The sequence below is a fragment of the Calidris pugnax genome, unplaced genomic scaffold (assembly GCF_001431845.1).
Source record: "Calidris pugnax isolate Ruff unplaced genomic scaffold, ASM143184v1 scaffold44, whole genome shotgun sequence".
Lineage (NCBI taxonomy): Eukaryota > Metazoa > Chordata > Aves > Charadriiformes > Scolopacidae > Calidris > Calidris pugnax.
This window is the reverse complement of record NW_015094506.1, coordinates 48,732,484-48,749,353: the sequence shown is the minus strand read 5'-3', so window position 1 is coordinate 48,749,353 and position 16,870 is coordinate 48,732,484. Positions and strand designations below refer to the sequence as shown.

The 16,870-nt window shown below is 39.2% G+C and overlaps 1 protein-coding gene across 1 annotated transcript in view; it reads right to left on the bottom strand.

The window, feature by feature from the left end:
- Positions 1–12,511: 12,511 nt before the first annotated feature.
- LOC106901046 overlaps positions 12,512–16,870 on the bottom strand; it is a 5,684-nt gene continuing 1,325 nt past the window's right edge. Inside the window, exons 3-4 of the mRNA XM_014963375.1 lie at positions 15,775–15,998; positions 12,512–14,014 (exon numbers count right to left, since the gene is read on the bottom strand). Of these exons, the coding sequence (XP_014818861.1) occupies positions 13,626–14,014; positions 15,775–15,998 (613 nt within the window). The 3' untranslated portion in view covers positions 12,512–13,625. The remainder of the gene's footprint in view (positions 14,015–15,774; positions 15,999–16,870) is intronic.

The window sequence follows — 16,870 nt, the reverse complement described above, 5'->3', positions numbered from 1 at the left end:
CCCCATTGCTCTCCTGAGAGGAGACCTTGCTCTGACAGTGGCTGAGTTATTAACAGTTTATAACTCATGATGTGTTCGGAGTAAGCATGCAATTCCTCTCTGACCATCTAATCCCTCTGAAGCAAAGATAACTGGACATCCTTTTCTGGGCTTGCATAAATTCATGTTAGTTTTAAAATGAGATAGAGATTGTATCTGATACTACTGAATTTAACATTCTAACTTCAGTCTGAAAGAATGTCAGTTTATAACTGAACCTTAGCAACCTTTGCTTCCATAGCCCAGGAGCTGAGTTAGCATTTGAGCGTACTGAACAAAAGAAGAGCTGAGTTAGCATTTGAGCGTACTGAACAACTGTCTTGCCCAAAAATAGTATTAATGGTAATTTCTCTATTTGAAAGTCACATTGTGTAAATTCTTTGCTAGAAGAACTCAGGACAGAAGTGCTAAACAACTAATGTTGGAGAGCATTTTATTCTGTCAAGAGTCAGTATAAAACGAAGTAGTAAGCACCCAGATTTTCTTGGCTTTTTTTCACTTCTGAAAAACGTATCTGTTGAGAATGCGGTGGACAAAAGCTTTAACTGTCTGCTTCTGTGTAGACAACAAAAAATATGGAAAGCAAATGAGGGTTTTGCTGCTGTGTGTTTCATCTAAGGGAGCAGAAGAATTCCGGGTTTTGTTGGCTATGTGTGAGCCATACAGAAATAGAAAGGTCTCAGAGCATTTTTGGTGGGCAATTAAGTTGAATGGTTAATCACTGATACAATTAGTTAATAAGGATAATAGAGAAAAAGAAACTGAAAAAAAAATATATATGCTTGATTCAGTCCAAGAAGTAATATGCATTCAGCCTGCCTGTTCTGGTCCTGCATTTGTAAATTTTAAGGCTGTTATATGACAATTACAGAGAATCCTCCAACAGAGTTGCTTTTTCCAGCATTGAGCATGAAAAGTTATTTCATCTGTTTTGGTGCAAAGCTTTGCTAAAAAAGAAAAAATGAAAAAAAAAAAAGAAGAAAATAAAAAATAAAAAAAAAGAAAAAAGAAAAAGAAAAACAAAAACAAAAACAAAAACAAAAACAAAAAAAAAAGAGACAGAAAAAAGTAATGAGATGAAGAAACCTAACAATATAATACAGAAAAAGAGAAAGGCATATGAGGAAGCAGAAGAAAACACTAAGAGGATGAACTAGCACAGTGAAAAAGCATAAATGCAAAAACTGCAGGGCAGTCAGGTAACAGCAAATGTGAACTCTGCTAAAAGAGAAATTACACTTAATTTCTACTGTCTGGAGAGGCTTAGTAAACAATTTACTAGTGAAGAATGGTGTTATTCATGTTAAGGGAGATATATACTGACTGTGGAAATAGAAATGAAGTGAGAAACTGGTCTGTGCAAAGGGGCAATTGCAGGACTCGTTCTGTTCCATGAGCTGGAAACACACCTTCTCTTTTTGCTCTCATAGACTCTCACTGCTCCAATGGTCTTGACTTTCCTCTTCACATCTATCTAATGTGGGTCCTACTAATTTGGGTCCATTTGTCCTTGTGCCAGCATTACTCATTAGCTAAAATGTGTCTTCTCTCTTTTTTGTCTGCTCTTACATTTCCAGAGGGTGATCATGCCCCTTTCCTGCCTGCAGCCTGTAAGAGCAAAGCACATTTAATCACAGGAACTCTTATTAGCCCTTGCTCCAGTCTGAATTTATTTGATTAACATGGTTGGCCAGAAGTATATTCTGCAGTCAGGATGGGCTCTTACAGGTTATATCTGCATGGGAGTGTAAGAAACAGGGTTCAAACTCCCAGTTTTTCACATTCGGCTCAAATTCAAGTACTTTATAAATATAATACAGAGGAACAGAACCAAATTACAAGATTATATTTGGCGATTTTACATTGATACAACATTAATGGATCCTAGTCATCTTGTAATCAGCTAATACGTCCAGCAAATATTTTTTATATTAGTCCCTAAAATCTTGGCTTTCTACTTTGTAACTGCCATATTCATTCATCTTTTTCATCCTGTATGATGTATGACCCTCCTCCATATTGGTAATTCCTTTGTGTCATCATTAAATTTTAACAGAACAATCACATATCATGAGTCAAGGTTACTAATGAAAATATCAGTTGGAATAAATCTCTAATATTTAAGATAATTGTCTAACCAACTTCTTACCTCAACATTTCACTTTTTCTCTTTTAAGCCTATTCTTTACCCATTTTAAAATTCTTGTACTAATCCCTGACTTCTCTATTTAGCTAGTAATTTTCCTTGTGGAATTGTATTGGATGCTTTGTAAAAGTCCAGGTAGATTAGATGCATTTCATTTCCCTTGTCCAGAAAATCAAAGGAAAATATCAGCTTAATCCAGCATGATCAAATAAGTCTTTGGTAAACCCATGTTGTATTTTATCACATTTTTTCCTATGTCTTTAATTACCTTCAAAATCTCTTCTGAAGCATTTTATAAAACCGAGGTCAGAAACATGAAAGAATGTTGGGTTTTTTTTGTTTTATCAGGCTATGTCACAGCCATGACATAGCCAAAGCTATGTCATCTTTTTCCTTAACCTCATTGTATAATGCCTCTGCTTCTCTCCATTATGAAAGTAGTGAAACTTCTGGTTCTTGTTTTAATTTCAGTTTGATTTTTGGCAATTCTTATCTTATTCTAAAACTTTTTGACCTCCGGAACACATCATTTTCTGAACATGTTTTGCTAACTCCTAGCATCCTCATCTGATACAGCAGAATAGGCAAGACATTCATTCTATTATCTCCAGTTGGCAGGAAGCACCAAGCCACAGGATGACCCGGTCTTGCTTATTTGCATCTTTATTCAGTCAGCTAGATACAAACAGGAGAAAACTTTGGTGCTTGGGAAGGTGAAGCATTGGGTACTCAGTGTACATAAAGCTGCAACTGTTTTCATCTCTACACTGTAATTTCCACAGAATATTTAGTAAATTTAAAAGCTTCATTCCCAATACCCAAGACATTCCATGCATGGTGTAGTTCAAAGATATCTAAAGACCAGTTAATTATCTGGAATTAAGGCCGTGGGCAGCAACTTCATTTCTTAGCCATAGCAATACCCTAACTAGAAGTATCAGGGAAAGATACAACCTCCTATCTCCTCCCACAAATTCTTCAGCCTCATTTCTCCTCCCCAAACTTCCTCAAAAGCCCACTTTCTTCCTATCAATCATCCCTGTCTCCCAAACTCGACCTCTCTTGAATTATCCTACTTTTCAAAACTACACTGCTACTTTTCATTTATTTTTCTTTACTTAAACTCTCATAAGCTCTTTCATCCGCTCAGAAGTCACTTTGCTTCCACACCAAAATTTCATGTTGCCTGTAGGATTGAAAGCCTGATGCTGGGCCTCTCACCTTCTGACCACAGAGTAAGGCTTGGTTTTCTAGTGCAAAATTATATGGATAAAACAACAGATGAAAAAGAAAAGAAGAAAAGTATGTATAATAAGAACAAGTACTCTTCACATCATTAAATGCTGCATTGAAAAATCAGTTAAGTGCTATAAGGAGGAGCAAGATATGTGAGTTTATATCACAAGCAATAGACTTGACCTCCCTCCTGCGCATAGGCAGTTGCACTTGTTGCAAAAGGTATTAGTAAAGCAGAGCCTCCATAAACAGCTACTCCACAGCAAATCCTGAGGTGATGCTGACCAGAGGATTGCACTGGCACAGGATATCAGTGAAATGACAACATATCCCACTGGTAAAAAGACAGCAATGGCACTGCACTAAAAGTTGGATAAAGAAAAATTATTATACCCACAATTATCAGACAGAAAGTTCAATGTATGAAATAATGAACTAGCAGTTGTGTTTTAAATATACTAAATATTTTGCTATCAATAATTTAATGCTGCTGGTTGTTTTCACAATTTTGTGGCCAACATGAGCCAGTTTTCACTGTACAAAGTTATAGGGATAAGCCTTAATCAACTTCTAGTACTGTGCTTCTCAGTGTTGGTACCATCTTCTAGCTGATTTTGATGTGTTAGCTGAAATAGCCTATAACAGAGAGATATTAACCTTTAAGCTGCTGCACTGGAAGTAGCCTTCAGTTGAATAAACTTGCAATTTCACTGAATTTCACTGAATTTCTAGAGTTGGAAGGGACCATAGAGATCATCTAGTCCAACTCCCCTGCTGAAGCAGGATTGCCTAGAGCTAGAGCATGTTACTCAGGACTACATCCAGGCGGGTTTTGAAAATCTCCAGAGAAGGGGACTCCACAACCTCCCTGGGCAGCCTGTTCCAGGGTTCCGTCACCCTCACCGTGAAGAAGTTTCTCCTCATATTTGAGTGGAACCTCTTATGTTCCAACTTGTGCCCGTTGCCCCTCGTCCTCTCGGTGGGAACCACTGAAAAGAGTCTGGCTCCCTCCTCCTTCAACCCTCCCTTGAGATACTTGTAGGCGTTGATAAGGTCTCCCCTCAGCCTTCTCTTCTCCAGACTAAAGAGTCCCAGCTCTCTCAGTCTCTCCTCATAAGGGAGATGCTCCAATCCCTGAATCATCTTTGTAGCCCTACGCTGGACTCTTTCTAGTAGTTCCCTGTCCCTCTTGAACTGGGGAGCCCAGAACTGGACACAGTACTCCAGTTGTGGCCTCACCAGTGCAGAGTAGAGGGGGAGAATGACTTCCCTTGACCTGCTGGCTACACTCTTCCCTATACAACCCAAGATACCATTGGCCTTCCTGGCCGCAAGAGCACACTGTTTACTCATTGTCATTTTACTGTCCACCAGGACCCCTAGATCTTTCTCTTCAGTAGTTGCCTCTAGCGGGTCCACCCCTAACCTGTATTGGTGCCTGACATTCTTCTTCCCCAGGTGCAGGACCCTACACTTTTCCCTGTTGAACCTCATGAGGTTCTTCTTTGCCCAGCCCTCCAGCCTGTCCAAGTCTCGCTGGATGGCAGCACAGCCCTCCGGGGTGTCAGCCACTCCTGCCAGTTTGGTATCATCAGCAAACTTGCTGAGGATACACTCTGTCCCCTCGTCCAGGTCACTGATGAATATATTAAACAGCACGGGTCCAAGTATTGACCCCTGGGGGACTCCACTGGTTACAGGCTTCCAACTTGAACCTGCTCCATTAATAATTACCCTTTGGGTCCTGTCACACAGCCAGTTCTCAATCCACCTCACTGTCCCCTCATCCTGCCCATACTGCCTCAGTTTCCCAATGAGGATGTTATGGGAGACAGTGTCAAAAATCACATATTATTTTCTCTTTGACACACAAATTGTCTACAACTCCTTTAACAATAGAGTTATTTAAAAAAAGTTCTTCTAAATTTTTTTCCTGTTAAGCATCTCTCACCAAATGAAATAATATTAGAAAACTAGATGAAACATGAAATGGATAGACGATATTATAGTAACACAGGGTATTACAATAATGGGCTTGAATTTTTCACTGTTTCCATTATAGACTTGGTATTTAGGGGTCACAGTTGAGCCACTGTAGATTGTATTGGAATGAAACTATAATTCAAAAATTTCTGGATTACCAAGAGTTTTTCAAAGCAATTTTTGAAGTACTAGGAGAAGAAAATGGATTTTTTTTTTTTTTTTTTTTTTTGCTGGTTGTACATATTCTTCTTCCATTCCTTTTGATTGACTTTGAAAAAAACCCCAGATTTTTGAAAAATACAGCATGTTCTTTGTGAATACTTCTACATTTCTGGGTATTTTGTGGGCATTTTGCTTGAAACATTGGAGAATTTTCCAGTTTGAGAAAAAAATAACTACCAAGCAGATGCACTAGCTATTTCAAAATACTCCCTCCTGCTACACCAAAAGAAAACTGTACTGTTGATTGCCACTGCTTAATATTGTCTCCCACACATTTAGAAAGCCATGATTTCTAGAGTGAAATATCCAGGACAGTTCACTGAAATAAGGCTTGGCACCCAGATTGCCAGCCTGGCTGTAATCACCCTTTGAGTTATAGAGCTTGTAAATCACATATCAAAACACGGGAACACATCAATTAATGTTCTACTGGAAACAAATCAAGGACAAGCCTACAGTGTGACATTCTGCCAGTTTTATTTTGAATAGACATGAGGGAAAAAGCTGAAATGTTTGGTCACAGCCTTTATTTACCCAATCTGTCTTATATACTATTGCATAATGCTATCACAATATTAATATGCAAATTGCCACTCAAATAAAAGCCATGCTTTCCCCATTGATTTTCAGCAGAGCTTCTGTTACACAGAAAGATACTTAGCACTTATATTCCTTTTTCATCTTCAAAACTCTTTTAGTACATTTTAATTAATCCTTTTCCTTTCATTTCTCTGACCCTGCATTAGGTTTTCTACCTCCTTTACCCATGTATGCTCAAGGTTATGTCCTCCTCTCAATGTTTTCACGAGACTTTTCATGTTTTCAAAAATGATCTCCCTCTCATCTCTTTTTAGGCCTAGAAGGCAGACCTCAGGAGACTGGCCAGAAGAAAAGGCTAGACAAGGGCAGAAGAAGTTTCCAAGGTTAAAAAGAAACAAAGGAACTCTATTTCCAGGGAATAATGAACAGTGATCTCCCCTACTGCTGCTGCTTTCTCTTAAGCAGGTGCCTCAGACTGGTCCCTGGCAATCTCGGGGGAGGTGACAAGGTGACTTCTCTGTAGGACATAATGCAAGATGTGGTTCAGCTTCCCTCAAGGGCAGTGCACGTGGGCTTCCAGTGCCAGAGGAGAAAATAGCAGTAGCCCCTTGTGGAGAGGAACTTTTTCTCCTCAAAGAGGATTTCTGATGCAACGTTTCACGTGGGAGGCAAAACATGCTTAGGTCCTACAGGAATTTCCTGGCTCACTGGGAAAACATTGATCTGTGTTATAAAAGGAAACTTCTCAGTCCAGATTTATCATCTTAAACATTGAAAGCCCTTTTTTTTTAACACCTTCTATTTTTATATATCTAATTATTTTATTACACCCTGGATGACTATAACATACCATGTGCTTTAGGTAGATTTTTGATGACAATTTTAACTGCTGAACTATTAATACATAGGAGCAGTTGAGGTGCTATCTATCCTTCTGAAGGTTAGTCACAAACTGGGCACCACTTCTGACCTGCTTAAAGTCTGAAACTGGGATTTCAGTACTGCGCAGGACAAATGCTTTTCTGCTTCAAAAGGTTGTATTTCACTCTCAAAGCACAGATGGGCACATGTTGGACGTGACAATGGGCTTCCCTTGGTAATAAAAAGGGGAATATTCTTGCAGTACTCCTGGAGTCAGTCATCTGCATTTCAAAGTGGGGGAAAGGCTTTCTCTACTCGAGGGAGGGAGAACTCAACATTTAATGACACATTTTCTATCACAACGATGGTAATACACTTCAGCTTGTTATAATTTTCATATGACATTTTAAGAGTTAGAGTATAAGAAACGATCACCACATTTACTTACAGAGAAATAGTGCTAGTATTTTCCCAAACTGACGGGCGTTTCTTTTTTTTTAAGAAAAAATGGATTTTGTCAATATTCCTATTTTCTCTGTTTCCTCTATTAATTATAATTTTAATTTTATATACTTTTAAAAACCATCAGTTCTAAATACAAGGAAATATCCGAAATTTCCTTTGAAAAGGAAATATTTCTAGCTGTTATTTCAATTTACCATCTTGAAATATCAGAAAAATTCTCACCCTTTTTTTTTCCCCACAGTAGTTTCTAGTTTCAATAATTTGTAATTTATCAGAAATTGCTTTAATTTTCACTTTATTTTCTGATAAGAGAGGAGAGTAAATGTTAAACTATCCATATCTGCCTTTACCAGGACATTCTACCTAGACATTTCAGACTACTTCTTAACTAACAGCAAATGTTGTCTGAAGATAGAATTTAGAGATGACTCAAAGATAATAACAGGTACTTGGTGTGTTTGCTGAAACACCTTGCTCTTGTTCCTGTTCCTGTAAATGTGCTTGGCAGTGGATGTAAAAGCTGTATTTCCATTTGAGGAGACACAGTCACATGATTAATTTAAAATTGACATTAGATATTAAATTTGTTAATAAGACTTCATTCCTTCAAGTAATAGAGATCTATGATTTTAAACTTTTTAATTCTAAACCACAGCCACTGGTATTGTGTTTATATCCAATAAATCCGTGATGCTGGAGCCATACATAGCTCCACCTTCACTTGCACTGCATGCACTCTGATTTCACTGGACAATCCAGACTATACCAAAAAAGTGCAAATTGGATTAATTTTAAAAGGATCAAGTGAGAGCAGATTGCTAACTTAAGTATTTGATTATTTAAATTCCTTAATCCCTTCTGAAAATGTTCACATTCCTATGTGTCATTACGTTTTGTTTATTTTGCACTGCTTAGGGTTTGGTGATTTTTATATTTTTTTTATATATATATATATATGTAGTCAGATTGCCTTTGTCCTCCTGTTAGAAAAAAAACCCAAAACAACAAAACAAAACAAACTACTCAACTTGCTTCCCTTCACACCTTCTTTAAATTACCATAGTTACTATGGAAACAGCTATTAAACTGGGAGTGGTAGTAATTAATAACATCTGCAAGTGCAATATGAAGTCTACAACATAATTAATCCCAGAATTTGGAGTGGATTGTGCAGAGCTGCCCTTTTTTTTTTTCCTGGAACTGCAGACTGCAGAGCTGATTATATCAAGGGGGCTTAACATTACTGTATTGATAAATTATGGCTTGTGAAATAGTTTGGACAATAGAGGGGGTACTAGCTCATATTAATAAATGACATCTTTGTTACATAGTTCAATAGGGTATGATTCTGGAAAGAATTGGGCCTATATAGATACTATGGGAACATGCAAAAATTTTACTTCACACTTTCAAACAACATAAAAATAATCACTGCTAAAATGACAGCAGAAGCTTGAAATGAAACTTCTAAGTTCATTCCTTCATTTTAATTAGAGATTAGGGTTGTTCAGATGTGCAAGTTTACCTACATCTGCTTTTATCTTTTGACTTCTCACTTTAAAAGCTGAATTGGAATTTTTTAAGAACTGCCCATTAAAGATTTTTAATAGATCGTGAAAGAGATGAAAGAACCTATCTGGCCTTAGGCTTTATCGGAGAAGGAATATTATAAATATTTATTTATTATTTTATTATTTCTTAAGGGTACTTCCCATCAAGTCTACCGTCTATCCCACCAGCTTCTCTCATTAGTAGCTATGGGCACACAGAAGATTCAAGCTTACCTTAAATCATTTTAACAATAGCTGTAAAATGTGTAGCAGACGCGGTGTTGTCAGGGTGAGGTACAGGACTGAGTCCTGCCCTCACCCTGAGCACAGCCAGCGAGCCTTGTGCTCCTCAACCAGAAGCTCCGTGGCTTCCATTACCTGAGCTAATAATCTCTGCTTGGGGGCAAAGCATATTAGATTGAGCCCGATCCCTGATAATGGGGCTGTTTGTCTTCCGATCTGGCACAAAGCAAAGTCACGGCAGTGTTAAAGACATGTTAAATATGCATCTTCTTTTTACTGTTATGACTCCTCATTTGCCATCTTTTAAAATTAAAGTAAATGGACATGCGAACATCAGTGTGATCAAACCTCTGTCCGTGTTCTCCTCCCCTTTCCTCTCCCTTGTGATCCTTCTCACTTGCCTGCATCTCTTCCTTTTCAGCACTAGGTTCTCCATCCCCTTACTAACTCATCTTCCTAATCAATTTTTTCCTCTTGATTTTCCTTTTTTCTTGTTTCATTTTACTTTTCTTCACCTCACTCTTTCCTTTCTTTTTTAGAATTTTATCTTCGTTGGTTTGTCTTCATTTCAACACACAAACCCTTCCTTCTTGATTTGTACTTTTCTGTTCTTAACGCTTACTTTTCCTCTATTATCTTTCATTCTGCCTTTTTTTTTTCCCCACCACTTCTTGACCCCATATTCCAAGTTATTTTTGTGTTCACTAATAGTTTGTAAGGCAGATGAAATAAGAGACTGATATCATCTCAATCACCTATTTTAGGATGGGATGCATCATTCTGTGGAGGTATTGGTCTATGTCTTGCCTACAAATGGAGCCGAGATCACTAGATTTTTCTACTTTTAAACTTAAAAGTATCAGGAGGTTGGTGATCCAGCACTGAATGCAAACACTACTCTGTAAAAGGTTCTTGGAGGCAATTGTCTGACAAATACCATTCAGGCCCAGTGCCTCATCCAAAGATACCAATGCTCACGCACTCTCAGGTTATCATTCTCAGCTCAGAGCACAAGCCACTTAAACAGCAGTCATTTAATCAAAAGCACCATACTTACTGTTGGATAGGACAAAAGACACTTTTTTTTTCCTTGTAGGAAGCCCATGTGTATCTTACCAAGTGCAGAATGAGGTCAGTAACAACTATGATCCCGAAAGAAGGGAGTCAGATATAACTTTCCTACTAAGCTTCAGCTCACCCTATTGAACTTCCAAAAGTTCAATAGTCTGGGGCTGGATGGCTTGAGAGCACCCATTCTTTTGCAGGAATATTGCTAATTAAAACGTCAGCAATAACTTCTGAATGTAGCTTTCATAACCACTGGTTAATTAGGTGAGGTGGGTTAAGCAGGTATGAGCTACTGAGATGGCTTCACTCTACTTGGCAGAATCAGTTTGCTGTGATTATTCTGATTGTCACCTCCAAGAGCAGCTGTCCTCTCCTTCCAGTGGAATGATGTACCTTTTCCTAGTCCCATAAAGTTGCAAGATACCAGACTTCAGGAGAGCAGCACACTTACATTTAGAAAAGCTTCTACTGGTGTATGGATGAATCTCACAGGGTCAAAATTTGGGGAAAAATGTCTGATTTACAAGGTGAAAGAAGAAATAAATATATATTTTCAGTTTCAAGCAAGAACTGTATCTGATTAAAGTCAATGGAGAGAAAAGAATAAACCAAGTTAAAACAGATTACTGGCTGGGTGGAAGATAGACAAGGTTGTACAAAAATATTGTGTCACCTAATCACACCCTTATATAAAATATACATGTTATTTGTGTAAGATTGTTCTTAGAAGTTATATTTCTCTACAAACTCAGAATATACCACAGTTTAACATTTATAATTGAGGATTTCCTCCAGCAAGATTACTGACCTTTATGGTTTTCCGTGAACAGTGTCAAAACACCAATATGAGATTTACAATGAGCACTTCTACATTACACTGTGAAATACGATACAGTGAATCTTGAAAAAAGAAATCATTTTCCTTCCATTTACAGAAGCATAATAATAATAATAATAATAGGAACACAGAGCCTTTCACAACTAAACTACTATCTCCATATAGTGCTAGTGTCCTGCATATTAGGATTATCAGGATCAGTGATAATTGAATAAACTTTGCATTACGCTTCCACCTTAAATGGATGAACTTTTACATGCCTAGCATGTTGCTTTAAGGTAGTTTTCCTTGGTTTTCACTGAGAGAATATTTATTATGCTGGGCTCCAAGTTTCAACATTAAACTATCCTAAAATTATTGTTGGTTTAACAGCAGCGCCAAAAAAACAACCAAACAAAAAACTTTCAGTGTGACAATACATACATCCCTGCTCTCATCACTAGAATTAGGATGAATATTGTCCTCAAATCTGACAATAACAAGAAAAAAAACAAACCAAACCAAAACCAAAAAAAACCACAAAACCATACCCACGTATTTATTTCAGATAGGAAAAGTTTTGCAACTAGATTCATTATGCTTACTCAAATGTGAATAAAACCACGAGTGAGAACATAACATTGTTGACTACCTTGCTGCTGGATGTAGCTCACAATTATTTTAAAATAATATCCAATTCAAATACGCAAAGCAATTCAGCTCATGTGCAATGGGCTGGATCCTGCATTTCCATCTAGTCCTCTTGAATAAGTGGGTTTTTTTCACCTGAAATGAAAAATTGAGATCAGGCTCCCTGTACACTCCAGTCACCCCAGCACAACCAAACAGAATGAGAATTATTCAGTGAGATTACCCCTTCCTGCCCTGTGTAACACACAAACAGAAAGAAAATACTAAATGCCTGGAACAAAATGGTGTTTTGATATATAAAAAAACCCTTTTTACTGTACTTCAGCAAGTACATTTTGGCTGAACTGAATGACATCTGGGGTTCCATCTAGCAAAGTATTTGTCACCCCAACCAGAAAGGTGAAGTGTACTCAGCACACTGCAGATTAGGGTCAGCAAGAATAACAGCCATTACTGATTTATTGAATATAACCCCCCCAAAAAAGATGCTTAAAACACTTGATCATTGCATGCTACCTATTCACACAAGTGCTACAATTGCCCTAGATGTTAAGTCTTAAACTGCTACTGGTTTTGAAAAGTTTTATGACAATGCTGATTACTGAAGAATGAGTTTGTAAGCAAGCATAAAAACAGATTAATAAAATTTTGAATCTGTTTCAAACATCATATATATATATTTTCTTTTTTTTTTTAAATGGATAAGAGACAGAAGGCCCAACTCTTTTGTCTCCCATGCTGGTTTTGTGTCAGGGTAAATCATTTACAAAAATATAAATAACATATCCAGAAATTGAAATTCAAGAGAAAAGCTTAATCCTGAATTAATACTTGCTACTGATATATTGAACTGAGAAGAAGCCTTTGACGCAAAATAAATTTCATATTTTTGCAATAGGAATTTTTATTTCTGACATATGGACCACCATGGCCAATTGAAAGATTCACAGTAATTTCAGTAGAATCATGGATGGAATCATAGAATCATCTAAGTTGGAGAAGACCTTTAAGATCATCGAGTCCAACCATAAACTCAACACTGCCAAGCCCACCAAGTAGATGCAAAGCAAACTTTCAAAGCTCCTTCCCAGAAAGGTCTCGGTCAGATATGACAGGCAAGATGTTTAGAATAAGGTGAAGTAAGAGTGAAGAAAGATTTATTTTCATGGTTTGTCATTCAAGTCTATATTTCAGTGCTTAAAAACAGAGGAGTTGTCAGCTGTAATAGATCTTTAGGAACCTTAACACAGATAAATTATAAAAAACTCTGCAGTGCAACATTACTGTGAAGTAAAAACCACAAATTTAAAATATTGTTTGAAACGTGACTCTGTAGAAAATAGTATAATTATTAAATGTAAAGGAACTGACCACTTCAGAGATTTTAATGGCTTTTTAAAATTTCATGATGAAACTATGTTTATACTTTTTTTTTTTCGGGATTATGGGAGGATGGAGAAATATCAGGAAACTTAATTCTGCTAGCATTATTTTTAAGTCAATCCCACTTTCCTGTCAAAGCTAGTGGGAATGCATCTGAGCACAATTACTCACATCCACACATTTGTAGGATGAGGTCGAGATTTCTCAATATTCTGCATCTTTTTTAAATACATGGTACATAAATGCATTTTTAAGCCATAAATAACTAGATGAAATAAGAGCAGGGTGAGTAAATAACACATCACTCCTGGAGTAACTAACTCCTGCATTCTTTTCTTCCACATGCATCAGGATGTCATTGGCTTCCTAAGTTTCAGACTCAAAAAAAGGCAAAAATTCAAAACCCAGCTTCAAGCCTCACTTAATTTTGAAGAAATACTGTTACTGGAGTCCAACTTTTCTCAAAACTGGGCCCTGGGCCAAGCTTGCTTGTAAATCCTGTAAAGCTCACAGGCCGAACTTGAGTTGCAATCTGAGTCTTCCCACGAACCCCACACAGGTAGCCCTTGCTGAGCTCCATTTTCCAGCCCTGGCTGCTCCTCAACACCTCAATCAGCTTGTTTGGAGCCAACTTGGATATTCCTCCTCCGTGCTGCAACTGCGTGTAGACACCCCTTGTCTTCTCCTTCCTCCCAGAAATTGGGTGAGCTCCACAGGCATTCGCTTGCGACGTTTGCTGAAGGTTTACATTGCAGAGCGTCCTGTTACACAGTTGTAAACAGCACAGTAGATTTGATGCTTCAAATATTCCTGTAGGAAAACATAGCGGAATTTTCTCTAGCATCTTTTTCACATTTCAGTTATTGTCACAGTGTATTAGTACTGATGGAACAGTCACAATCCAGACCTTATGGTACTAGGTGGGGTGCCAACCCACCCATGCATTGCACCGTTGCATTGCCAGCCATGTGTTATTGTTGTTGGAATTATTAGTAGCAATAATTATTGCCCTAAGGAGCTCTATAAATTATGGATGCAGCATCAGAAATGTAGACTTACAGAAAATTATACTAAATATGAAAGTGATATTCCTGTGTAACCCTATAGTTTTCTATTTGTTATTTTACATTATCATTATTTGATCTTTTTTTGTCTTCTGTATATTATATTCAAACAATACACGTGAGGGAGAGTGGTCATGCTTATTCCCACCTAGTGAAACCATTTCCCAGGTGGGTTTACACAATCATTTGCCCCTTCTTTAGCCCTGACCAACATGTGCATCCATCACTGGGAGCATCTCTTTCCCAGCTCTGTGATCATGGCTTGGTGGGCAGTGTGTGGGCCTCTGGGGGAAGGACAGCTGGGAATTGAATGCGAGCACTTTTCTGTTGAGCTGAGATGACACGGGTGAACGCTGGAACCTTCAGGTAGGGAAGAAGCCAGGTGGGGCATTTTCATCTTTATTCTGAAGGGGTGTTGCTGGAGCATTAATCCATCACTGTATTGCCTGCTGCGAGGCTGTAGGTGTTTTGGGGTACAACTGACATCTAGTTTGTGGATCTCAGTAGAGTTTAGGCATGAACTCATGCTGATCTTCAGAGTCCTATCAAGGAACAGAATGTGGGTTCTTTTGAATATTCACATTCATAACTGTACTAATGTCACAGAATCACAGAATCTTCTAGGTTGGAAGGGACCTTAAAGATCATCTTGTCCAACCGTCAACCTCACTGACAAAAATAGACACCCACACAACAAACAAGGAGCATCATCACTAAACCATACCTCCCAGCACTACATCAACCCGTCTTTTGAACCCCTCCAGGGATGGTGCCTCAACCCCCTCCCTGGGCAGCCCATTCCAATGCCTGATAACCCTTTCAGTGAAAAATTTTTTCCTAATATCCAGCCTGAACCTCCCCTGGCGCAACTTGAGGCCATTTCCTCTCATCCTGTTGCCTGTGACTTGAGAAAAGAGACCGACCCCACCTCTCTACGCCCTCCTTTCAGGTAGCTGTAGAGAGCAATAAGGTCTCCCCTCAGCCTCCTCTTCTCCAGGCTGAATAACCCCAGTTCCCTCAGCCTCTCCTCGTAAGACTTATTCTCCAGACCCCTCACCATCTTTGTCGCCCTTCTCTGGATACTTGATACTAGACAACAGTACCCTTAAACAGAGTTCCCTTAAACAGTGTGGGGCCCCAAGAGTAAGGAGATGCCTTAAATTACACTCTAAGTGTCTCCACTTCACCCTGGATCTCATCTTGATACAACCTCTGTGAAGCAGGCCCTCTGTGTCATGTCCCCATGACTCTGCCGTTACACGTAGCACCTTGCAGCAGAGCCCCTTGGTGCCTCTACATTCCTGTAGGAAAACGGAGGTGCTCAGATGAGCAGTTATAGCCGAGTATTTGAAGCGTTGCCATTTGACGTGGCAAAACCATAAATCCTATGGAGACTTACAAAAGCTGTGCTACAGGTACTCTTCAGACTGTCTGAGTCTACAGGCTGCAGTATCAGTTTAGAAATTGCTATTTCGGACTTACATCCAAACCCTGAATCCTACGTACCTACAGGTAGGTGGATAGGTGAAGACAACCAGGAGTTCTTCCCACCAGCTCCAAAGTGCCAGCTCCAATCCAGAAACAATGTAGACGAGTGACTGCATGATTTACAGACTGCAACTGAAATATCGTGCTGGCTTCGAGCCTGGGCAACGTGAACACTCAATTCTTCATTTGTGGATCTCAGCTCTGGTCCTTTTGCCACCTTTAAAATAGAGACGAGCATTTTTCTGGTTTATAGAAATTGTTGTGAGTTAACAGATTCAAGAGGAGGCAACTCTTAAACACAAAGGATGTGAAAACAGTATGAATACTGGGTCTGCTCTTTCATTTTCACCTCTTGGGCTAAGTAAACATATAAAAATATAAATATAATTACGTAATTACATTGAATTAATTAGATAAATATATACCTATATAAAGAAAAAGAAACAAACAGAAATAACAACTCACAGATTGAAAAGGAAATGGAAATTGCTACTGAACTTTTAACTGCTTTAGTAAATAAGCTTGGAAGTAATTTCCCTGGACTACTTTCTCCATTTGTACGGAGAATGTATAGTTGCCACAGAGACAGGTACGCGGGAGCGCGGGGGAAATAAAGGCCGGCCGGGGGAATTTGCCCTCTCGATTTTCAAAGGAATCTGAAATGAAGCCCCAGGTCGGGGAGGCGGCTGGGGCGGGGGGTGAAGCCTGAGGGCTCCCGGCCGCCTCCCCGGGGACCCCGCTTCCCACAAGTGCTGGGGGGGACCCGCCGGGGACGGGACCCGTGGGGGGGGCCGCCCCGCACCATTCCGCCGGGCTCCGCTCCGCGGGCGCGCAGGGGCTGCGCGAGCGGCACCGCGCTGAGGAGCGCTTCCACAGCCAGCGGCGGAACGACCGACGTTTATACACACACACATATATATAAATAAATAAACAATTTTTATTTTTTTTAATATGTATATACACGCAGCCCCGACTGGTAGCACCCGGGCTGCGTGAGGCTGCGGCTTAACAGCCAGGAGGGATTAAAATAAGGCACGAAGCGGTTTTAAAAATAGGGTGCGGGCGGCGGGGAGGTGCGGCACGCCGCGGGGGGGGGGGACATGGAGGGGGGGGC